Below are 25,375 nucleotides of genomic sequence, written 5' to 3'. Positions count from 1 at the left end.
GATGCATGTGCTTTTGCATCCAGCAAATGCTCTCTAACACCCTCTCAGGAGCTAATGATGTCCTTGAACAAATGTGGAAAGAGTGAAAGGCTTGGCAGTGATCTGAATATTAATCAGAACTTAAAGAGAGAGTGGGCCCTGAAAAACAATAACACACAAAGAAAAGTAACTACAGGGTACCAATCTGGTGACTGCTGAATAGATGGGTAAATGATTTAAAAGGTAGTTATTTTAAATTAATGTGCTGCAAATTATTGATGATATCAAACTATGCTAAGCTCAGTATTTCCTTAGTCAGCATCACTTTGGGATGCTAAGGTTTAAGTAGTCTTAAAGAAAAGAGCCTAGCATTAGAGAGATCTTTCTTTTCCTCCAGACTGAATTTCAGTTTTGAGATTATTAAAAAGCCATGAAGGAATTTTCACATGTCATCATCAAAAGCCATAAAGAATGGAAATGTATGACACCAAGTCTCTAGCAGAGCACGGCATGGACTTCCAAGCCACCTTAATGATGGCAATTTCATAAAATGCTGTGCATGCTGAGCATTGTATTTCCACAGTGTGACCCTATCACCACCATACATGCTGTAAACCCACCTATAACTTCCAAACGCTCCATCCTGTTCACTGACAAAACTACTGATAGGATGACTCTAAATGACTCAAACTCATAAAAATGGAAAATACAATGGTGGTTTCCAGGCTTAGGGATGCAGTATTCATCAACGGGTGAAAAACTCCCTTGGAAAACAAGATGTGAATGTCCTGGAGACTGATCAGAGAGCATCACTGGCAAAACTGAATCATTCACACACAGTTCAGTAAGAGGGTAGACTTCAGATATTCTTTTCACAAGTCACGTGCTTTTTAAAAATGGTGCATTAGAGAATTAAACCAAAAAATCATAAACCAAGGGGGGCAGGCACCCGAGGGGATGGTTCAAGCAACTGGAGCATTAGACCAACAAACAAGGGCGACTAACATGTTCACAAAATGGAGAGATGAATAAACATTCTCTGTAAAAATGAGAACTGTTGCCAAAAGGAGCCTTGCTGGGAAAAGCCGGTGTCCTGCAGTGTATTAATAACAAGTGGGAATAGCTGCTAAGGGGCATGAGTTGTAGCTGTCAGCAAGTAGCTGCATTATAGCTATTTGGGGTGTAACCTGACACTAATAGTGTCTGCTCTACTCTTTTAGGCATAAGAAAGTGTGAACTTATAATAGTTCACGTTAGTCCCAAAAGGAAAAGAAAATACATCCCAATGCCTCTTTGTTTCCGAGATACTCTTTGAGAGCCTGATTGATGTAAAAAACATAATGCCAAAGCAAACAGTGTAATTGAAAATGTTCTGATGTTTATTTAACAACAATAAAAAAATGTAGGATAGCCTTGTAGGTAGATGCTAAGGAATCTTGCCCTATTTGAACATCTTTAATCAGTTTTTATTATACTAGAGGATTTGTATGTGGGCTGTCAGTCTCTGTAATATAATTTTCTTACTGTTTATTTGAGAATCCATACACTGAGGGAGGCTTGTGAAACTAGCAATGAAGCAATCTAATTACTTCCAAGAGCTGGTACACAGCCTCTTACTGCAAATGAATCCTGTCTAACCATCTTCAGGCAGAGATTTGTTATTCCAAACAAGACTCTTCCAAGGCAGGGGTCCTGATGGCCACTAATTCTGTGAATAACTCCAGTCTTTGCACTATTTTGAACTCCAAAGGGCATGTTTAAATGCAACTATGCCAACCAATAATGTTAAGAGAATAATCAGAATATTATATGTTCTTTATTAAAAATAAAAATAAAAGGCAACTAACATTTAGTAGTGTGACTTAAAGATAGCCTTAGTATCAAGGAAGTCATTTTAGTATAAACTTTGATTGAAAGGCAAGATTTTCTGTTTGTCTAAGTAAAGCTGTCCCTATTTTGTTGTTGGCACATTGTTGTTTTTAATTGAGATAGTCTCACAATGTAGCCCAAGCTGGCCTCAAATAGGTAGGAACCTTCCTGCTTCAGATTCTTGAGTACTGGAATCAGAACGGAGAGCCACTACATCTGGCTTCATATTCTTAAAAAGAATAGAGTATCATTAGGTTACATTGCCCTAAGACCCTGCACTTTTGGTTTTTGTACTCACTTACTTAAAATTATTAGTGCACATGACTCTTTTCTAATCAGTTCTAATTATTAATATCTTTAAAGCACCCAGTAGTATCTGATAGAAGCTTGGGAATTTAATAATGGAAAAACGACAGTCACTCTGCAAGTAAGGAAGAAGCTGACTATGATACTCCGCACAAGGTATACCTCACAGTCATGTGTGAAAGCCCTCTGAGGCACAGAATTTGAGGGTTACAAAATTGTAGAGCATCTTTTTAACTCTTTGTGATAAATCTACCAGGGCACCATATATCAATAGTTCTCACATGAGGACTGATAGATATAGATGTCTGATATAAATTTGACTGAAACAGTGTTAAACCATAAAAGGATTAGAAAGGAAGAAAGTTTAGAAGTGCATTCAAAATAGGCATTTGTTTCAGTAGGCAGGGGTTATGGGGAAAGATAGCTTTACATGGCAAGCAAATTAATTGGAAAAAATATCTCACATAAAGACACCAAAGTGGAAAGCTCAGGGATTTCTAGAAATCTCTGTTTCTGAAGTTAGATGATAAATAAGACAGTTATGGTAGACCTGGATGCCCCCAGAACCATCATCACATTGTACTCTTATTTGGAACACACAACATTTCAGTCTTGACATATGTAACCTTGTTTAAGTCTCAGTGTAACCCATGGAATTCACCTTATTGTCTTCCCTTCCCTAATGAGATCAGTGGAGTTAAAGTGAGGTCAGACAATTTGCTAAATGTTGAAATACTGTTCAACCCAGAGAACCCAAGTTCCAATCTAAAACCCTCTCCCATGCTGCATTGCCTATGGGAGTCAAAAAGAACAACATTGACAAATGTGTCCTTCACATTAGAAGGAAATGAGATTAACTTGGCATTCATGAACAAGATGATGAGGAAAATAAGGCTGTGGCCACTATTATGCAACAAAAGAGCCAGGCCATTAAATGCCTGGCCAAGCTGCAGTCAACGAATATCAAGCACTATTCATTTTGGCACCTTAGAGTCTAGACATCCTTCCACAATGCTGCCATCTGCCAGGTGAGGAGGTAGACTTTGTAGGGAAGGTGCTGAGTGTAGGAGGAGCTTGAAGGGGATGGTGAAGAACCATTCTTGTTCTTTCCAAGAATTCTACACTAGTGCATGAAAAGAACAATCATAATAGAGAGAGCTAATTTCTCCTTCAAGTTTTGCAACAGGGTTACTATAGAGGGACTCAGACTTTTTTCCATGATTTATTAGCTATGTTTAAAAGAAAGGTTCCTGTAAAAGCTGTGGTTCTTTATATCCTTCCGTGATTCAACCAAGCTTTTCAGCGTCTGCTAATGTCCCTCAAAAGTATTTCAAAGTGAAATAACTTAATGAAGTATATCAAATCTTCAAGGAAGAGAAAATACTAAGAATATGCGAGATTTAAGCTGTTTGTATTTATATATTTCTGCATACACAAACATATATTTGAAACAATAGTAATCGGGGAGAAAGAGGTTACCAATCTGGGAGTGGGGGGCATAGAAGCTGAAGGAGGAAGGGGAGGGGTTGGAAGCAGTAAAGGGAGGGCAGATAGTGATGCAGTTATATTTTAATTAAAATGTAAAAGATAAAACAAAAAGAATAATTGTGCTTTTAAAACATTATATACACATATTATTCGAAGATAGGACACATTTGAGGAATGCATCAGGTGATTCCATTGTTCCAAAACATGACAGAATGTTCTGACATGCTTCTAAATGGTACAGACTATCACAGACAAAGGCTGTGGTATATGGCATTGTTTGTGATGTGAATGAGAAATAACTCCCACAAGCTCATGTATTTGAGAATTTGGTACTCAGTTGGTGGCACTGCTTGGGAAGGTAAAGGACCTCTAGGAGGTGGAGCCTTTCTGGAAGAAATAGTCATTGGGTTTTGAGGGTTTCTAACTTTGTCCTACTTCCTGGTTTCTCTTTCTGCTTTCTGCGTGTGAATGAAAAGCTCAGTCAGCTTCTTGACCTTGATTCCATGACATGGCTTTCTTGCATGGCTGAACTCTATTTCTCTGGAAGCACAAACCAAAATAAGCCCATTTAAGTTATTTTGGCTTGTATTGTTTTATCACAGAAAAAATAACCAATACAGCATTCTATATGTGGTCTGTCATGACCATAAATGTTAAGAAGCCATGCCTTCAGCATGTTACATATTTCCCTATATTATCAATAACTTTTATCAATACCTTAGGTGAGTTATGAAGCTTCTGTGTTTTCCTCATAAGGAATAAAAATAAGTACTGATAGAATAACAGCAATAATTATCTGAGGTTTAATATTTCAAATAAATACATAGCTAATAAGATTTGATTTTCAAATCAACCCAGATTTAAAATAATGTATTCTGTTGATAATCTGAATAGTAAAATAGAGTTAAAAATCTACAAACATCACAAGTTTTCTTTTTTGTATCTTTCTATGGAACTTTTACTGAAGTTGACTTTCTTCACAGGTAGAGCATTTGTATTGAGTTTGAGCTTAACTTACATGCCCTATATATCAGACTTTATATGTCCTTTTCTTATTGTGATAGGGTTTATGTGCTTTCCTCTTCTGTTCATATGCTTAGGTATGTTTTTCAAAAATAGAGGCCTTTAAGATGATCAAATCAAATTTTTAAGATTTAAAAATTATTTCCTTCAATAAAATTAATTTTTATTTATATTCATAATGTGCCTTCTGATACTTGTCTTTAACTTATTATTCTAGACTCTTGACTGGACTATAAGCTCCATTGCTACAGCCACAGTTAATGGGGAAGTTTTAAACCTAAAAATGTTTATAAAATCTCCTATATTATGAATAACTCCCATCAATACCTTTCTTTCAGTAATATCACTGCTCTAAATGATACATTTTGAAAAGTAAAAGGTAGTTGATGGGCTTCTAAATGACATTAGACCAAAGTCCACATTCCTAGCCACTCTTAAATTCCAAAGACACTAGCCACTGGTTTCATGGGTCTCATAGTAACCTATGTCACTTTTCTTTTAGGTCCCACAGAATTATTCTTAGACTATCAACTTACTTTCCAACAAAGTGCTAGAAGATCTGAAAGGCTTTGTAGAACATACTAAGAATCAATGTTTGACTGCAAATCCAAGCTATAAGTCAAGTATACCTGTTCATTTAAAAAGCTCAAGTGGAACCATGATTCTTACTGGTAAAAGGAGCATGAGGAGTGTCTGAATGATGATGAAATGCTTGATTTAGCTAAAACTCCATTGGAAAAGACAGTTTTCACCAAAAAATTGACTTCCTACACTGTGGGTATTATTCATCTTTGTGGGTAGCATCTATGGATTAACACAGATATTAACAACAGTTGAGGGTCAGTTCATATGAAATATAGAGCACATTTGCTCTTGAAGATGCTGTGAGAGCTCTGAAGATAAAACTAATGGCTGCTTAGCTAGTATGCTGAGGTTTCAAAGAAAAAGGGACATGGTTGTAAATGACTCAAGCTTGCCAACACTTAGTTTTTTTTAAGAAACAGTTCTGCTGAATTAAAATCATTCAATATAATTATTCCATAAATTTAAGCCACTGGTGATGCAACTTAGCCAAACATAAAAGTCCTAAAACAAAATGGCTGAATGCTAAGATAACAAAATGTGGAGAATGTTAAAATGGCTCTGAAGATTTATCCTGTCAACCATGAGAAAGAGATTGGCAAACACATCTTCAGATGGCATTGGTTCTCTCACCACTACTTGCTATTCTGCTCTCTTGAGCTCTGTTCAGAAAGGTTGTTCATAACAGCATGTAATTCACTCTCCTCATGAAACATGAATACCAAATACTAATCTTCCAATTCAAGCCATCAGGTCACCTGGAGTTAGGAGATTATATACACACAGAACAATGCAGGAGCCATTTGTGAATAGTGCAAATGGCAGATAAACAAGCTAGAAGGCAAGGAATTAATATTTCCAAATAATTAGGAAGTTTAAAGAGAAATTCAAAACAAAATCCAGCTATCTAGATTGAAAGTAATTCCTTAAGAAGAATAGAAAGAAACGCATACCACCATGAACAAAAGAGACCAAAGATCAGAATTAGCCAGGCCATTAACCAACAGAGAAGGATGACCTTGCCTTCTGATATGTTCCAGAGAAAGTATATAAAGTCCAAACATTAGGGTTTTGTTTTCAGTGGTAGGGAATAAATGATTTTTAAAGTTAAAATGTACATACTTTATAAAAACACTACTTGTGTGATCAGAAAATTATGTGATACATTTTAAAGTCCTGTTTGATTAATACAAGTAAGATCAGGGAAAAGTCAATACATGAAAATGTCTGTAGTTTCAGCTGTTTTGGTGTAAAATAAATTGTACACTTGAGGCAAAAAGTAATGACTATAGCACTACCCGACAGATATTAGTGGCCCTCACCTCTTCGCAGACCAATGTCTAATCTGCAAGCAGGGGACTATGCAGGCTGTGTAATCTACCTGCTGCTTCCAATCCTATGTCTTTACCTGTAATGCAGCTCTGATATTGGTATTTCCTGTATTCATAGTACACTTTAGAACAATCTCTCCAGATAAAAACTTACAAAAGGAAGGTTAGCTCTGGGTCTGTGATCCTTTCAGAGAACCCAGACAGCATCACAGTGCCTTCCCTTTTTTGCACTTGTCTATCTTGGGCTTTTCAACTGCGCCCTATGTTCGTCATTAGTACCTTTCAGATTCTGCAAACGATGGCCCCAAGTCACTTCAAATCTCTTTCCTGCCTGCACAGCACCAGTGGTAATGATAGCAATAACCACAACCAGGCTCTCTGGGGTGTATCGTACCTGAGCTTCAGCACCCAGTCCATCACAGGCTTTCATTTAACCTTTGACAAAGCCTTAAGGCAGGTGTTTACTGTTTCAAAGGTAAGAGCCTACACAGCAGGAAGGCTATGAGGGTCACTGTTACTCACACACTCAGTCACTTTGGATTCAATAGGACTGCGGTTTTCAATAATCTTACCTACCTAAACTCCAAAGTTCCAGAGAAGTACTTAATCCTGAAGCATGAGTGAGAAGGAAGTCAGGTCAAGGGTTTAATAGGACCATTTTGGGGTAACCTCTCTCTCTCTCTCCCTCTCTCTCTCTCTCTCTCTCTCTCTCTCTCTCTCTCTCTCTGTGTGTGTGTGTGTGTGTGTGTGTGTATGTGTGTTTTCATATGTGAAGGTCAGAGGAAAACTTTTAGGACTTGATTCTTCTACTATGTTTATCCGGGGAATTGAACTCAGGTCAAGAAGCTTAGCAGCATGTGTCTTAACCTGCTGAGCCATCACCATCACTTCAAAGCACTTTACTCTGGAAATAAAATCATCAGAAAGCTGTGCGGAAGATGTCAACAGTGCTATCTGATCCCACTGAAGGGCTGGAGACAATGGTACTTTAAACTATTGCTCTATTAGAAGTGGGACAGAAAATATGTGTTTACTAGTGGGGCCAGTGGTCTTTTATAAGACAACAACCAATAAAGAAAGTTCAGCCTCAGAGGATGCATTCAGCAACCCCAGATCAGTTCATTTACTTATTTTTTTTCCTTTCTCTCTGCCTTCTGGTAACTCACCCTCTGCTTCCTAGTATCTATTGTCACATTCACATAGAAACTCAAGAGGATAGGATTGGGTCTGGAGGATGTAGAAGGATAAATGTACACATGCATGAAATTCTCAAAGAATTAATAAAATAATTACTTTAAAAAACAATCAGAGCCGGGTGTTGGTGGCGCATGCCTTTAATCCCAGACAGAGGCAGGCGGATTTCTGTGAGTTCAAGGCCAGCCTGGTCTCCAGTGCAAGTGCCAGGATAGGCTCCAAAGCTACACAGAGAAACCCTGTCTCGAAAAACAAAAAAAAAAAAAAAAAAATCACGTGTAGGTTTCATTATTTACTTATTTATTATTTATTTCTCATGCAATAGCCAATTTTATTCAGGGAAGTAGCCAACTTATACTATGATGGCATTCTGAGGGTTAAACAAGGTCATGTGGGCAAAGTTCACTTGAGTTTAAGCTGTATACAGTGACTAGGGCAAGGACATGTGAGCTTAGGCTGTCTACAGTCACACATCATTCTGAATAATAATGAAACCCAATCTTTAATGGCCACAGATGGATACAAAAACCAGCATGCTCTCTTTCTTACCTGTATCCATCAACAGTCTAGGTCTCAGGTCTCTAAGAGACCCAGAGAATCTCAATCCTACATGATATACTGCTTCTTCTTCAATGACTGTGAAACATGAATGTCTTTCTAACCTGTGATGGTCAGAACCAAAGACACATGCAGTGCATCTATGGCAACCTAGACCTCACTATGAACTATGTTGGTAAAAACCCAACAAATATTTAGAAGACAAGGTTTCAGTTTATGGGATCTAACCCAGAAACCCACATATCAATCCGTTATCAATTGTTTTTCTAGAAATGTCCATCCGCATGTGTTTGTGCTTAATCAAACTGCAATGACTGTGTGAAAGAGTAACAACAAAATCAAATTAAACTTTCTCTTTGTTGTTTTACTCCTCACAGTCTAGCCATCAAATCCAATAAATCAAACAGTGATCCTTGTTGAGAACATGGCCCCACCACACAAGTTTTTTTAAATTTCTTCCCCCCCCAACCTGTTCTTTCAATTTAACTTCTTAATAGTGTTCAAAATAACACTTTCACAGTGCTGGGGTACTCTACAGACAGCTCAGTTCTAAGGAGGAAAGAACAACTTCTCTTGACTACCTCTGTTCAACAGCAAACAAGAAAACATTGTTCGGACTGCCAAAGTCACACTACTTACTATAGTGCTTACTGTTCTATTTTAAATATTCTAACATGGACAATTTGATACATATGAGGTTATGCCTATGTATAGGTTAAGGCTTTAAGGACCTCTGGGGATGCTTGTTGCTGGACCTTAAATGTGCAAGCATCACTTGGAAGGCTTCTTATACAAAGACTGCTCTGACCCATCATCAGAAATTCGGATTAAATGAATTAGGGTTGCCAGAAGTGCCTAGGTGATGTGATCTTGTTACTTCATGGACCACACTTTACAAACATCAAAGTAAGAGTTTATACTTTAGGAATAGATGGTAGGTTTATCAAGTTTACTAAGCATCCATATATGTGGTAAGAAGGAAGGGTGATGCTTATAATAAGTGCTATTATATTATTATATTACATACTATTATGCTGTATATGAACATTATATATTGGCAAATATATAAAATGAATATCATATATATTATTATCATATAAGAAACTACTGTCAAAATTTACAACAAATTTTACCAGAGAAATATACTAATGGAGGCCATGATGTGGCATGTATTTCTTCTCCCCTGGATAATCAGGCACAGTCTCACCTACTGGCATTAGGCTATTTTGGGGACTGTGTTACATAATGCATGGGATGATAGGTTGTAAATTGCAGACAACTATTATGATCACAGTCAGTTCTCTGTATCTGCAGATCTAACCAACTGCAGATAGAAAAAACTTGAATAAATAGCATTTGTATTGAACACACATACACACAGCTTTCTTTTCTTACTTACTATTCCATAGACAATACTGTTTAACAATTATTTACTTAGAATTTACATTGTATTATGTACAGGTAACCTAAAAACATTTAAAAACAGAGGGGAGAATCTGTAGAAGTTGTATGCAAATATCGCACCATTCATATAAGGCAAACGACTCCCATGGATACCAAGGTACTTAGAAAACACATCCAGTTAATAAAGAGTGTGCTTCCCAGACACACTGATAAAGTGCTGAGGTTACAGACTTCCAGTCATCAGAGGCAATTTAAGGAAAACTATGCAGATACTCTGGTCACAACTCAGATTTTCCTTATACTTTGTTATACAAGGAAAAGTAATTTCCTTTGCTATTCTTCTTTTTGAAGTGCTCTTCAAATTTTCAAAATTCCAACTTTAAAGAAATCCAATTAATAGATTTCATAAATGAAACATGTAGCCACTTAGCAGTGTTTCCAACACTGAGCTATGAAGGTTTATCTCATTAAACATTCAGTGCATTTCAAAGTCAGCTAAGCAACTGGTTCTGGGGGCTCATTACACAGCTCTGAGGCTTTCAGCTTCCATCCTCTCCATGAGGGACTTCACTCATCTTCTGGTAGCTAATGCTTTCAACAAGGGTCATGTGACAAGATGTTTAGAATTTTAAAATTGTATTTTGTGTAATTTGTGTGTGTGTGAAAGTAGAGTCCTAATCAAACAGACACACTTGTGCTTAAAACACAAATGAGTGGCATTGGTGGTGCATGCCTTTAATCCTAACACTTGGGAGCCTGAGGCAGGCAGATTTCTGTGAGTTCAAGGCCAGTCTGGTCTACAGAATAAGTTCCAGGACAGGCTGAAAGCTACAGAGAAACCCTGTCTCAAAAAACCAAAAAACCAAACCAATGCAGCACAGCAAACTAGTCCTTGTCTCACAACTGCTCTCTAGCTATGTGGCCTGGGACAACTGTTAAACTGGGGGATATATCAGTTGCTTCCTCACCCCAGCAGGGTAGCAATGCCACCCATTCCAAAACTGAGCCTCCTGAAGCATTGATCCCTCAAATGTAATCTCTTCATCATTTATCAGTATAACCTAAGCATTTATTAGGTAAGCAAACCCAGACATGGAGTTCATAAAAAATAATTACAGATAATGCAGCCCTTGCCCATGATACTACTGATTTTGTTATTGTCTTGGGTTTTTTATTTTTCTGCTCCCAATCCACTGGGTATGGAAATAGTCTCCTAGTAAGTAAATACCAAATCTGAGCCAAGCCTCACATTTTGTAGGGTTTATTATGTCGTGGTCTACATGGAAAAGCTATTACCTTTCAGGATTAAAGAAATTTCTGGGGGAAAAAAGAATAAAAATGCAACCTTCCTTGCCTATTGTTCAGACTTACTATTAAATTATCTGTGATCCTTTAAAAGAAATAGCCTGTCAGGCAAAGCCTGACTTGTTTCTAAAGAGAAGGAACATTCAACATGCTAGAGACTGAGCAATTAAAGGAAGGAGGGGCAGTAATTTATCTACCTGTAAGTGGGAATTAGTTACTTTCTCTCTAGAAGCACTGTTAAATATGATTGTCAGCCATACTTCATCAGCATAGAAACTAGATGACGATCTTATTGGAGGTAATTAAATATAAATGATAAACGGATTCTGATTGTAACAGTTATTTTAAAACTTAAGGAGAAAAATCACTACCCTTAAAATTCACCTGGACTCTGTCTCTACAGAAGAAGAACAAAGGCTAGCTTTTGCCTATCTGGTTGACCAGTTACTCTATTACATGGCATCATTAGTACCTAGTGAATTGCTGCTTCATCAAAGAAACCTATTTCTCATGAAATATGCCATTGTATGTTAGTATAATAGTTTAATTCATAAGATAATGATAATTTAGTAAGAACGTTATCTCTGAGCTCACTAGGCAGGTGTATCTAATTCAGGATGCACTGTTTGCTTCATTATCCTGGATGACAAAATTTCTGGGAACACACAGGATAATCTCTGTCTACTAGGGTCAGCTTTTTAGTCCCCGTCAGCCTATTTTTTGTGTTCTTCCCAGCTTTTCAGGATTCTTGGCAGAAAGCATTCATTAGACCCAGAGAAAGTAAAACATGCATTATAAAAGGTTTGCTCTCAGAGGCCAGAGGCTCATTAACACAGTCACCTCTCCTACTCATATTATGGATGGCGACCATGGAAGCAGGAGGTGGCTGGCACTCATTGAAATCCCAGGTAATAAGTGTATACAGCAATTGCTGCTGCTAACAATGCTTCTTCATTTGTACCTATGTATCCCTTTCATAAATAGGTTGTTTTACAATGTCCTCTAATGATATTCTTTAGAGAACATGAGGGTTTAGTTCTTGAAAATATTAAGATATTTTCAAGGTCTGCAACTATTAAAGAACCTCATCTATGATTCCTTCTCAGTAGCAATGAAAAAAAGCTGCCAATAAAAGCATTTTATATATGTGTGGTGCATGGCATACGTATTGGGCACAGGCACATTATATGGCATATAGAATTATCAGAGAAAAATGCAATCTGTTCTTTTTTCTCTCTCTCTATTCATCTTTTTTTGTTTGTTTTTTGACACTTGGCATATTTTTCTTATTTAAGCTGAATAATGTAATGTTTGAAACAGAAATGCAAGGGAATGTACAAGCCATTTCCCTACAGAGACTCAAATTTACTTTAAAAGTTAAAAATAAAACAACAGAAAAGTCCAAATCTTTTAAATTTATTTATAAAATGTCCATGACACTAAAATACCTTAATTAGTCAACTTCTCTTTTACTGATATCTTAGAAAAGCTTAAGGATAAAACTTGAAAGCATTCTAACCAAGGCAGAAAAATATTTTTATCAGATGCTATCAAAGTCATTAATTTGATTTTTTTAAGTCTGCTTAGGCTGTGTTGTGTTAGCACTGAACTGTTTCACTACAAAGGAATTTTTAAATACTTGTTATAAATATTCTAAAGAGAAATAGTAACTCAGATATTTTGTTCAAATACCCTCAGAAAATACCCACCCAGCCCACACAAGCACATGCCTTAGATAACTTTCTGTGGTGAATCTTCCTAATCTGGTATTGAGGCTCTTTTGGACAAAGAATTCTTTTTGTCTTTGATTTTTATTGAGTAGGATTTGAGCAAGACTATTTGAATAATGTGTTGCAAACTCAGTGTAAGAAGAACATTGCTTTACTTTGGTATTTTAAAGCAAAAAATTGCCCCTGTTCCCATGAATGAAAGGTGGAACAAAAAGCCATATGCCTTCAGTCATATGACCAACCTTTTGAAACTGTGAACTGGTCATTGGAAATGAAAGAAAAATAGAACAACAGAGATGTCATGAAAGGGCACACATAAGGTACCCATCACTGGGCCCTGTCCTCCATGTGAATCAAACACATTTTCCTCTCTGGTTTTAGAAGCCCAGCAACTTTTGTCATTTTGTCATTTTGTCATTTTGAAGAATCTTGAGCATTGAAATCAGGGAAGAGCCCTTGGTAAGTGTAAATTGCTAACACTCTAGAGTGAATGCAGTAAAAGTGAAACCAGGAGTGACTAGGGAGCAGTTGTGGGAAATGACAAGGCAAGTTGTATTCAGCCAATGGGAGGTCCCTGGCTGTGGTAGGCTTTGAAAACTGCACAGTAAAACTGCTTCCTCTAGACATGGCCAAACATTTAAACAAATCTGAGAAGCCCTGACAATATGAGAGACACTAATTATTCAGTATGTTGCAGAAACCAACTGTAATAGCTGATTCATTTCTCATCCCTGGGCATCTGCACTGCTTTTAATTGGACAGGTATGATCCAAGGGGCCAATTTCATATCATAGCTAACAAAGATTCCTTGAGACTCAAAGTTGTTAGATTTTTGTTTCCAACATAATGTTAATTTTATGCTTTTTTTATGTCTTCATTCCTTGAGGGAGAATTAATGGTGTTGCCTTGGAAGGCAGGAGTTGGCCATGAATATAGATCTTCTATACCATGCTATGATGTTTTTAATCCTACATCACTATGGTTCTGAGTACTAAAAGTGTTTCTTGCTCATAATATCAGACCTTCCTCCTAGTGTCATCATAACAGTTAGTGTCATACACTTATGTACTTTTAGAAAAAGGCCAGTTGATTATTTTTCCAAGATTAAAAAGAAAGCAAAGCAAAGCAAAACAAAACAAAGCAGGTGAAAGAGCTTACCCCTAGGTCATGAGAGAGACAAAGCTAGCCCTGCTCCTTACTAGCTGTAGCACACAAGAGAGCAGGGCCCTGAACCCCACCTGGGCAGCATACTAGTGTTGACCTTGTTGTCTGGTCACAGCTGAGCCAGCCTTGAGGGCATGAGGGCAGGAGAGCTTATCCCCTATCTTGGCATGCCCTCTACAGCAATCAGGAGAGAGGGCCCTGCTCCTTGCCTGGGCAAAACAATAGAGCTGGCCCTGGTGGTGTGAGTGTGGGAACCTAGGAACAAGAGAACTGGCCCTGCTACTTGCAGGCTGCATTCATTGGGTGAGCCTGGGTAATGACAATGAATGAAAGCTGGTGGGCTGACCATCCCAGCTATGACTCAGGCCCAGAACTAGGGCTATGAGTTGGCCCACCCCAACATCCACCAAATCTATGAACTGTGGAGTAGGTAAAGGGTATGAATCTACAGATCTAAAACAGCAGGATCACCACAGCACAGGACAGCAAAAGGATTATCTAAGAGGAGCCCCAGCGCAAACTCATTACAGGTGGCAGTGGTGCAGCAGAAGCCAGAGACCTTGAGCCAGATCAATGACTCTGGCAACTTGCAAACAAAGATAAATATACTAAAGGGTAAACTGTGTGTCTCAACAGGCCACACTACAGCTTCCGTGACAAGATTCTTTTTTCTGTCTCTGTCTCTCTCTGTTTCTTTGGTTTTGTTTTCGCTTTTTCTTTTAAATTTGGTTCTGCTTATTTGAGAGGAGGTTGCAAGGGTAGAGGGCATATGTTAGGGGCCAGGGAGGTAAGTGGGATCAGAATGCATGATGTAAAATCTACAGAGAATCAATAAAAGTTAAAAACACAAAGAGCTAACGGAAGGGGGAAATACACAAGAGTTTGCTTCAAGCTACCACATTGCTTCTTTCAGCTAGATCACCATAAAGGAACATCTTTTGTAGCATTTTGGGCCAATCTAGAGCTTTGCTAAGGAATTTTAAAATATTTCAGATATGAAAAGGTCTATGATCACCTTCACTATCAGGAGTTGATGGAATTTACTCATGTTCTGATAAAAACTTTAAAATGTACTATCATGAAAGAAGATTAACTCATGTTAATTGCAAGCCTCCTAAAATTGAGTCACTATTCTGAGACTGTATAATTCTTTAAAGCATAGACAATTTTCAGTCAGCCTGAGAAGGAAGAAAGAGAAGCCATTAATATTTTCAATTATAGAAGAAGACGACAGAACAGGCCTGAAAACTAAGAAAGGAAAAGGTATAAATGGGCATACTAATTATATAGGAAGGACATTCTCCTCAGATGTAAACTGTTATGCACAAGTTTAGTCTGGAACTCAAACATGACTATACTCAATAGTCACCATTTGCAAGATGATGGTTAGGAAGTGAGCTATCAAACAATACTGAATCCCAAGAAAGTATTGGACCTACGAAGGTAAATATGTTTAAAGATATTTTAAAATTTCACATGGGAAGAGTAATAGTCTTTGGTGTTTTATTCTGTTGTCACTGTTTACAAATAATATCCATGGTGGATTCTAATATGAATCATAAAGTGTTTAAATATAAATTATAAATATAACATAATATAAATTATAATATAAATTATATAATATAAATAATATATATAATATAATATAATATAATATAATATATAAATTAATATAATATAATATAAATATAATATAAATTATAAAGTCTGTCCATTTACTTTCAGAGAAAAACTAGTACTTAAGGCCCACAGTCATGTGTACAATCTCCTTGGATAGGAGGGGACAAGACAAACAGTTTTGAGCAATAAACAACCATTATTTGTACCTTACAGCTCTTATGCAACAGTTAGAAGAAATAGTTCTTCATAAGCAATATTCCATACTTATGTCCATAGCCTTTATAACTGCAAATATAGAGATACCTTGTCACACCATAAGCTCAAGACTCATGTCTTCATGCAACTTCCAAGCCTTAAGCGGGCACCATGAAATGCACACATATGCACATAGGCATACACTTGTGTGATTCTGTTTATGTTCAAGAAAAAATGATGCCATCACTCATTTCCCTTGGCGTGGAGTATTTTGATGGGGAAACAGGATTATACGTTGCTTCCAACATTCAGCTTGTTCTTACTAATTCAGATGCATAGTGCCTAACTAAATTTATCAAACATGAGTATATATCAGGTAGTGAAGACACACTCCATTTTATAGAGCCTGCGTATGACCACTGATCTTTATGAAGCAAAGTACTCATCTCATAAAAATAATTAGCTCATCCAGGTGTTAGTGGCACACGCCTTTAATCCCAGCGCTGAGTAGGCAGAGACAGGCCGATCTTTGTGAGTTCGAAGGAAGTCTGGTCTACAGTTCGAGTGCCAGGATAGGCTCCAAAGCTACACAAAGAAACCCTATCTTGAAAAAAATATTAGCTCTAAATCCATTTAAACAAACCAGTCATTTAAAATATTTCTTCCAATGTTCCAATTCAATAGTTCATATGATGAAGTATGGTGTGATTACCATATATTAACCTTTGGAAATTTGTAGTTCCAATTAGATTCAATGAGTATTAGTATACAAAGTTGAATTATTCACAATTCTAAGAAAAACATATATTAACAGAAATGTGCTCTTCTGGCCCTTTGTTTACCTTAAAAATATGTTTCTTACAAAAGCAAAAACATAATCGTAAGATCTGTTTTGCTTAATGGAGCCCTAGCTGCTCTTTTCCCACCATAGGCTTTTTATTAGGGAGTTAACATTGCACAGACTCTCCTGTGTTTCCATGGCTCTCTATTTTTTGAGTCCTGGAAATAAATGATAGCATGAAAGGAAAGCATGGCAGTACTTAATCAATCGAAGGATCCCCTCTCTAAGATCTGGAATTAGGTGCCAAGAAGGACCCATCCTGAATGAGCCCCAGTTCAGAGGCTGTTGCTGTGGCATTTTGGGAGAAAGGTCACTCCCTCACTGAAAGCCATGTTATCTGTATCTGGGACTTGAGGTGGCCATGCATTCTTGAGTACCTTACAACCAGTGCCTGTGTGGCATGTTGCCAACCACAGATTGTTCTTGGGGGAAAATACACAAACCACTCATTGGCATTCAAATAATACTAATTGGTATTGATAAATTGTCTTTTTGCTGAAGTTTTTTTTTTAAACAACATCTACTCATCATAATTTCTATTGGCATCATCTATGGGATAATGTGTCACACACACCTGCCTAAAGACACTGGACTCCCACTGTCGGCTTTGAATTCAGCTCTATTTGTTATACCAACCTGATATCTTTACACAGGAAGATATTTTCCTAAAAATACTAATTTTCCTCTAACTGCTGCAGCTGCTCCTGCTGAACACCCAACATTTCCAGGGAAATCACATCTACACATACATGTAAAATCAGGAAAACAAGCTGCTTTATTGCACGATTTAAAATAAGCTCAATCAGAGAAAAGAACAACTGCTACAATGTACAACTTGATGAGCAGCTGAAGACGAAAATACACTCAGATCCAGTCATAGAATCCAGGATGTATTTTATTCAGGGATGTTTGCATGAGGCAAAGGACACTTCTTGCCTCACTTTTTCTGAATCACAGAATCAACATGTAGGATTCATATGGCTCATATAATCTAAAATAGGCTTGGAAATGTTCTAGAATATCATCCCAAGGCTCTACTGGTAGGAAGAAAAGAAAGGCATTTCTCCTTGTAGATTTTAATTAAAAAATTATACCTTTTAAAATGTTCTACCGTAAGAATTTTAATGAGAACAATAATTATCCCATGCCATGTACTATCAACAATCACCCTGTCATCAGTGAACACGTGTCAAACCTATCGAAGAGCAAACATTTGAGTATAGACTAACAAATGACACAGATTCAACCAATCATCATTAATCCAATACTGCACAGGCCAAGAGAAAGAAGACCCTGAAGGCATGTGGAAAGAAAAGGGAAATGAGCCTTACTCTTGACAGTCGCTGTCCGGGTACAGTTGTAAAGAATAGCCAGTTCCCCAAACACTTTTCCTGGACCCATGGTGCACAGCTTCACACCTTCTTTTGTAACTTCAACCTTCCCATCTGAAAGAAGAAGGGAAGACATGTTATCTTAATTCTCTCCCATGCTATTTCATTTGTTGCATCTTCATTATGACATGAAGAATATTGATGTTGTTTAAAAAAATGCATCAGTGAACCAATTCCAACCAAGTTTTCCCCAAAGAATCATATGAGAAATGCAATTAAATATGTGTGTTAAGAATCTCATCTCTTAAATTCTTCACCGACAGATTTGGAGTGTGATTCAAAGAAAAGGCTGGGAAAAGATGGGGACCAAAACATGAGCATATGAAACTACTCCACATGCAATTTTAGCAAACCACAATAATTCCAATTTTAACATTACTTTACATCCAAAAGGAAATTCGAGTAAGTGGGCACATTTTCTACAGCATGCTTCAGACTTGAAAATTCTCATTTTGAGAAAGGCAGTTATTATAAAGAGAGAAATTACTCTGACCCTTGGGCATTATTTAATTGCAGCTTTGGGTACTTTTTATTTGGAAACATCCTATCAGCTAAGGCAAACCGTTTCTATGCTTCCTAGCCTGTGAAGTTGACTATCAGTCAGAAAAAAAAAAAAAAAAAAAAAAAAAAAAGCAGCGGTAAAGCACAAGGACTGTTTATGCTCTACAATCGGCTAGGAAAATAAAATGCTAAAGAAGGAAAAAGCTAAGGAAACACTATACACTGGGTACAAATTGCTGTTCACAAACAGGGAAGGCAAGAACTATTCATGGGGGAAATACTAATTTTAAAAAGTCATAGCTGTGTAGCCTAAAATTTCCATCACCCAATACAGCCAGAGGAGAAATAAAAAGCAACACACTCTATTCTAGAGATAATCCTCTACTTTTGCTATTTTCCCAATCTCTATGGTAGAAAAAAAACCCCAAAAACAACAAACAAAAAACCAAAAAATCCTTTCTACTGGCAAAAGAACGTAGCCATGATTGGTCATTCCCAGTGTTGCCTTAACTTCGGGCCCCATGCGCCAGCATCAGAGCTGCCTCTTTGTGTGCCTGTTTCTGTAAAAGCTCCTTTTTTTTTTTTTTTAAGTGTTGAGAATAAATTCATTCCCGCTTTTAAATCAATTGATTTTAATCTAAATACTCATTTAAAAAATTCTGACTTACTTTCATACACTTGTTGAGAAATAAGTCTTAAACATTAAAGGCGTTTTAACTATGCATCTGTGAGGCCCCATTTTGCCTGTAGAGCATATTCCCTCTGAGCCTCCCTATCTGAACAGTATCTGTGGGTAGGGGATTCGAGGATAACTGAGATAAAATACAGAATCTACTCACCATACTGGAACTGCATTACTCTGTATAAGTAAGCTATGAATGAGCAAATCTGATGATTCCATAGGTTTGGAACTGCTCAGATCAAACATTCTATAGCTTACTCATGCTCACTTACTGACTATAGCAAGGGAACACCCTCTTTCAAACTACATCAAAACCAGCCCAGGGAACTTATCTATTCATAATTATAGCATCCTCAATTTTTTTAGTGATAGATTTATTCCCTAGAAATTTCATGTGACACTCCAGAGTGAGACAGAGCAGATTATAGCATGGTGAAATTAATACATTGTCTGAAGTCAGACTAGGAACTTATTTTTCTTAGCTGTTCATTACCAGTCCTATGTCATTTGGTAAAGTTGCTTAGCTTTTCAGTAGTTTACTTTCTTCATTAGTAAAATCAATATTGCCACGATATCTATCTCATTCAATAATTTTTACATTTAAATAAGACAAGGAAAAACAAAATCCTTAACCCTGCAATAAATGTCTAATACATGTCTGCTCTTATTGCTGATGTAATTTTCATCATGTTTGTTTATTATTTAAATAGAAGTAAGAATTATTTACAATATATTCCAATATTATAATCAGCTACTTAAGGAACAGGTTTTCTGTTTTAATCAAATAATTTGTTTTTAGATTTATCCAATGAGGGGTAAAGGTGGTGAGGAGAAAACATTCCAGCTCAAATCTGTATCAGACCCAAAGAAGAAAATAGAAACCCAAGAAAATCACTGATTCACCTGGGAAAACGGGAGACTGCCCAGCCCTTGGACTTTTCTACATTCACTGTTGTTCAGACTATCTCTAGCAATACCATCCCAATAAAAGACAAGAATCAACATTAGGGCTGTTGTTTGAAGTGGAGATTTCTTCAAGTAAATCCTTGGACCTATGGCATCAAACCTAACTTAGGAAACCTAGATGATGATTCGTATAATAAGTTGAAAGTATCCAACTACCATTATGAGCATTACACCTGGTCCTGTAGACATCCTTCCCTTCTAGACAAACCATATTCATATAACCCATATCTACTTAAATGTATGAACAACTATTCTTGTAAGTGATTATCCCTTCAATTTTTATGACCTTCAGAAAGCTCCTCCCCTGAAAACTGTGCGACTCTAAGGTTTGAAATGTATGCACAAATCAATTTCTATCTCCAAATTATTTTCTTCATCTTTTTTATACAGAATCTCACTGTGTAGACCAGACTGGTTTTGAATTCACAGAGGTCTGCCTACTTCTGCCTCCTGAGTAGTAGGATTAAAGGTATGTACCACCACACTCAGTTTTATTTTCCTAATCTTATTTGCATAATTTTCTTACATCTAACTGAACTTTTGTTGAAAAATAGGTATAAATTATACATGTGCTAATAATTCATTTATATATTAATAGCTGATGTTGGCAACAGACATTTGTATTCCTTATTAATTAGAATGTTAAAATAAACTATTCGGTATTATACTTGATAAATACTAGTTTGGATCTATCTTTCCCAGGCTAATTTAAATACTGGACAGTCAGTAAGGTCACAAATACCGAAGAAGTATAAGGGATCTGATGTCATATGATATATTACACTTTCTTTTGTATTGCTTTTGTGTTTGTGACAGGGTCTCATGCAGCCCTAGATAACCTCAAACTTCTATGTAGCAGAGGATGGTCTTGAACTCCAGATCTTTCTTCCTCTACCTTCAGAGCACTGGAAATAGAGGCATAGGTCCCCATGTCCCACCTGGCTTAAAGCACAGGTTCTTGTTGGTGGTGTTATAGTTTAATGGACAGGCATAATTAAATTAGAAAAAGAAAATGATTATAACTTATTACCCTGAATCACAGTTTGGCTGCTTCTTTTGTTTCATACCTGTTGTGAGAATGAGAATAATTAACAAAGAGGAGGGACAGATCATAGACTCATATGACAGAGACATGCACATGGCATGAAGGAGAGCTCTTTCAAAGGCATGGAGAGATATCTTAGTTTCTAATAACTAAGAAAAATGAGTTATTGGTAAGGAATTGGTTAAGTTTACTTATTAGATTTCATACCAATCTTAAGTAAAGCCAGAAGCAACTGTGCATTTAAAAGTGGTTTTCAAGAATGGACTGTATATTCACTTATGAACACTAAGTGAGCCATCTTTCAGTGTCTACCAGTTATCAACTTGAGATATTTTCCTATCTGAGCACATCATTTGCATATCTGAACTAACTCTATATACCTAAGAGTTCCTACTCCCAAATAACCAGCTTGTTCTAAAGTATTGGGGAGTTATGAGATTATTTTTTGTTGCTACTTCATAACTGCAATTTTGCTACTGTTCTGAATCATAATGTAAATATCTGATATACAAATGGTCTTAGGTGACCCCTATGGAAGAGTTATTTGACCTTTAAAGGGATCTCAACACCCACAGGCTGAGAACTGCTGACTTAGACCTACTCATTCATGGATTTATTTCTCTTTCTATTCTACTCAGTGGCCACCTCTGAGAGCAGGTTAAGCTGACAGTAGTGAAGTCTATGAGTGATGATTTTGGTATGGAGGCAAGAGTAAGGTGCTTTTACCAAATGTAGAATGGTCTGCCCTGAAAGCTCTTCATTATTATGATTTTTAAACATAGAATGGTCTGCTCTGGAAGTTCTATAGTATTACAATATTTTAAATAAATTCAATGATTCATCTTGGTGAGTTCCCTTTAGGTCAACCATAATGAATATAACTTCTATTTCTTTTAAAACAAGGATGAAATTAATCATCATTTATTCATAACTATTTTAATACTTTAATTTGACTCTCAAATATTTTAAATTTCAAACCAGACTTCTTAAAGAGTAGCAGAAATGTAATTTTTCAGACTACTTAGTAATGTTCTATAATATTCAAAATGTTCCTTCCCTTTGACTAATCCCATGAGTTCCTACAGATTATCAGTATTTACCAATAAACCTAAAATATCTAGCTAATTTTAGCACTCTACTTTGCTCCTTCTCTTTTATTTCATTTTTTCATAACATGATACTCTCTTGCTATTGGTTTCACTGTCCTCTGGTCATCATATGATATACAAAAAAACCATACTAGTCATTTGGATTTTCCTAAATTGTGAACATGTTTTGCTTGAAATAAGAGGTTAAAACTGGTGGGTGAAAACATGTTCAATGTTATTTATGGTTTCATTTTTTCTTATTCCTGCCACCACCATGAATAATTGACAGCTGTATCACAGAATGTTGAATACATTTTTGATTCTACTTTAGATGCCTATTTGTGATCTGAAACAGGCTGAGTCATGTATCCTAAGCCTGACACTGTAGCTGCAATTGATTTGCCTTCTGCTTTTGGCACCCTTCTATGTGCATGACCCTGGGGAGACTCAAAGTGCTAAGAGAGCTATTAGGAAGCATCTATGCTTTTGTCTATGTTTCATAAGAATCGGGAGTGTCAATAAATAAAGAAAGAAAGAAACTGAATTTATAAAGAGACGCCAAATCCCCTGCTTTTGTTTATCCTGGGTTTTTTCCTACTGTAGGGTTTTGAGCCATAAGGATTCTCATGATAAGTAGAATTAGCTTAGCGATTTATTACTGCCAGCCAGAAGAGAATGGCTGTTCACAACCTGATTATGAACACTGCTCAGTTACAGCAATCTTGGTTGGCACATTGAGGACAGCTTCTTTGGCCATTAAAATAAAACAGGTATTATATCGAAGTTCCCATTTAGACCACACCTCCCTTCTTCCTTCCCAAACATTTTAGTGTGCACTTAATGATTTTGTAAGCTAAAGGCTGTAGCTACAAGATACTTGTTTTCTGATAAAGATTTCTGTAGTTACTAGACCTTTCAACATTCTGGTGTTTAAGCTGTGTTGCCATCAGCACAGATACAAATTCTTCTGGGAGAGGAGTTCATATCTGGTCTTCTTGCACAATCAGTTAAAGATTCTTTCAGCCCTAACTTGTAGGGTCATTTTAGATCAGAGGTGCTATCACTGGGGGAAGTGACAAGGCAGTCATAGGGCTTAGTAGAAGGAGAAGCCATACACTTCCCAGGAACAGAACACAGAAACCTGGCTTCTCTCTGTACTTGGCATTCACATCTTCCTTAATCCACGACAAGTAAAAAACAGAGAGAGCTTTTCCAGTAAGAGGTGAGTTTGTTATGAGGGAAGGCATGGCAGGGTATCAGAACCTATCTGGTACCTGTTCAAGATTGCTTTGCCATCCCAATAAATGTGGTTTCCCTGGATCTCAATTCCTGATCCTTAAATGACATGTTCTCCCTTCAAGAGATTAAACTTGATGATTTATAAAGCCTTGGTTTTGCCACTGAATAAATGTCTGTGTGAAGCTGCTTTGTTTCAATTCAGTATTATATATTTCTTTCAAAGTTTGTTTTAAATCACTAGTCAATTCTATATTTCTAATCAGTGTCTCATTAGACACACATACACACCAAAGTTTTCTTAAGGTATTTTTGCATTCATGGTTTCTATAACCATTAAAGTTCATAGAGTATTATTATGACAAAGCCTGCCATTCAAGGGCCCTCTTAATATATCATAGCAATATACATTTAAGATTTGTTTTTATTTTTTGTGTATGAGTGTTTTGCCAACAAGTGAGAAACATGTGTGTGCTTGTTGACCATAGAGCCTATGGTCAAGCAGCAGACGATTCCTTGGAACTAGAGTGATTGACAGTCGTGAGCTTCTGTGTGGGTACTGGGAACCAAGTAGAGGTCTTCTTCAGAAGCATCATGTGCTCTTAATCACTGGGCTATCTCATAGTCATGCTCCTTAAAGGAAGCATAAACAGTGCTCATTATCCAGTGTAACAGAAGCTCACTTAAAGCATGAGAGGCTTGCAGAGACTGGGGTTCCACACAGGAAGACTTCTGCTTTTGCTACTTCAGTTGGGCAAATCTGAGTTCCTACCTAGTCTCAACTACAATAAATATATTTGACTTACTTTTTATTGTGCTAAGTTATAAGATATTTCAAATATATTGCATCCAAAATACAATAACCACAACAATCATTAGTTTCAGAATCAGAAACATACATGAGCTCTGCAGAACTTAAAGTAGTTAAAAGTGCAGACAGGGAAGGCACACTCCAAGGTATCTGAACCCCATTTCTATTCTGCTTGTTTTGTTTCCAATTCCAGCATCATGTGGCACATAAACATGCCCCACCCCGTGGGAAACTGACTGACATTTGAGCAATTTGGATAGGTGGCTACAGAGTGCTGTCTGAGCAATCTGGTATTGCAGAATTTCTGTCCACAGAGACATGTAAGTGAAAGAAAATTTCTGGACCTATTACAGATGGGTCAGTCATGTACCTGGTCATAGACAAAGTCTAGAATGTTCTTCCCCAGGATCAAGATTATGGTTTTTCTACACATTATGCTTTGAAATCCTAGCAAAATACACAGAGAACTCAAGATAAATGGTTGTGATTTTTAACTTCTAGCCATGAGGAAAACTAAAGACAGGCAAGAGGAAAGATGTGCACACAAAGGGAAGCAAGGGGGAATAGAATATTCATTCTTGAACTCAGAGTTGGACAAGAGGATTTTCTCAATTCAATTAGTTTATTAAACCAGATTCCAGCAATGGACAACACAGTCTTGTCCCATTGTTTCTATAATACATGGGCATCTTCAATCAGTCAACACCGAACAGAGGCCTGGGGAGATGGATTAGGAAATAAAGTGCTTGCTGTACAAACATGAAGACATGAGTTAGGTCTTGTACACCCACTAACAGCCAAGCAAGGTAGCACATGCCTATCATCCCAACACTGGGAGGACAGGAAGACCAGGGGGCCTTATTGGCTAGCCAGTCTAGCCTCATTGATAAGCTTTAGATTCATTGAGGACTTTGTCTCAAAAAATGAGGTGACAAGAGATAAAGGAAGACAACCAGCATGTTTCTATGGCTTCCACAAATGCAGACACAGGCACATGATCCTGCATAACATATATATTATATATTCATGGAAGAGGGAAATCAATAAACAACTATTTCTTTAGTTC

General features: G+C 37.0%; 1 protein-coding gene across 2 annotated transcripts in view; it reads right to left on the bottom strand.

Moving 5' to 3' along the window:
• The window catches only part of Prkg1 (protein kinase cGMP-dependent 1), a 1,162,521-nt gene that overhangs the window by 685,934 nt on the left and 451,212 nt on the right, over nucleotides 1-25,375 (bottom strand). For both annotated transcript variants that reach the window (XM_027406413.2, XM_027406412.2), the window contains exon 3: nucleotides 17,921-18,034. In XM_027406413.2, coding sequence (XP_027262214.1) covers nucleotides 17,921-18,034 — 114 coding nt within the window. The remainder of the gene's footprint in view (nucleotides 1-17,920; nucleotides 18,035-25,375) is intronic.

This window comes from Cricetulus griseus, chromosome 3, assembly GCF_003668045.3.
Source record: "Cricetulus griseus strain 17A/GY chromosome 3, alternate assembly CriGri-PICRH-1.0, whole genome shotgun sequence".
Classification (NCBI taxonomy): domain Eukaryota; kingdom Metazoa; phylum Chordata; class Mammalia; order Rodentia; family Cricetidae; genus Cricetulus; species Cricetulus griseus.
This window is presented reverse-complemented; position numbering and strand designations above follow the sequence as displayed.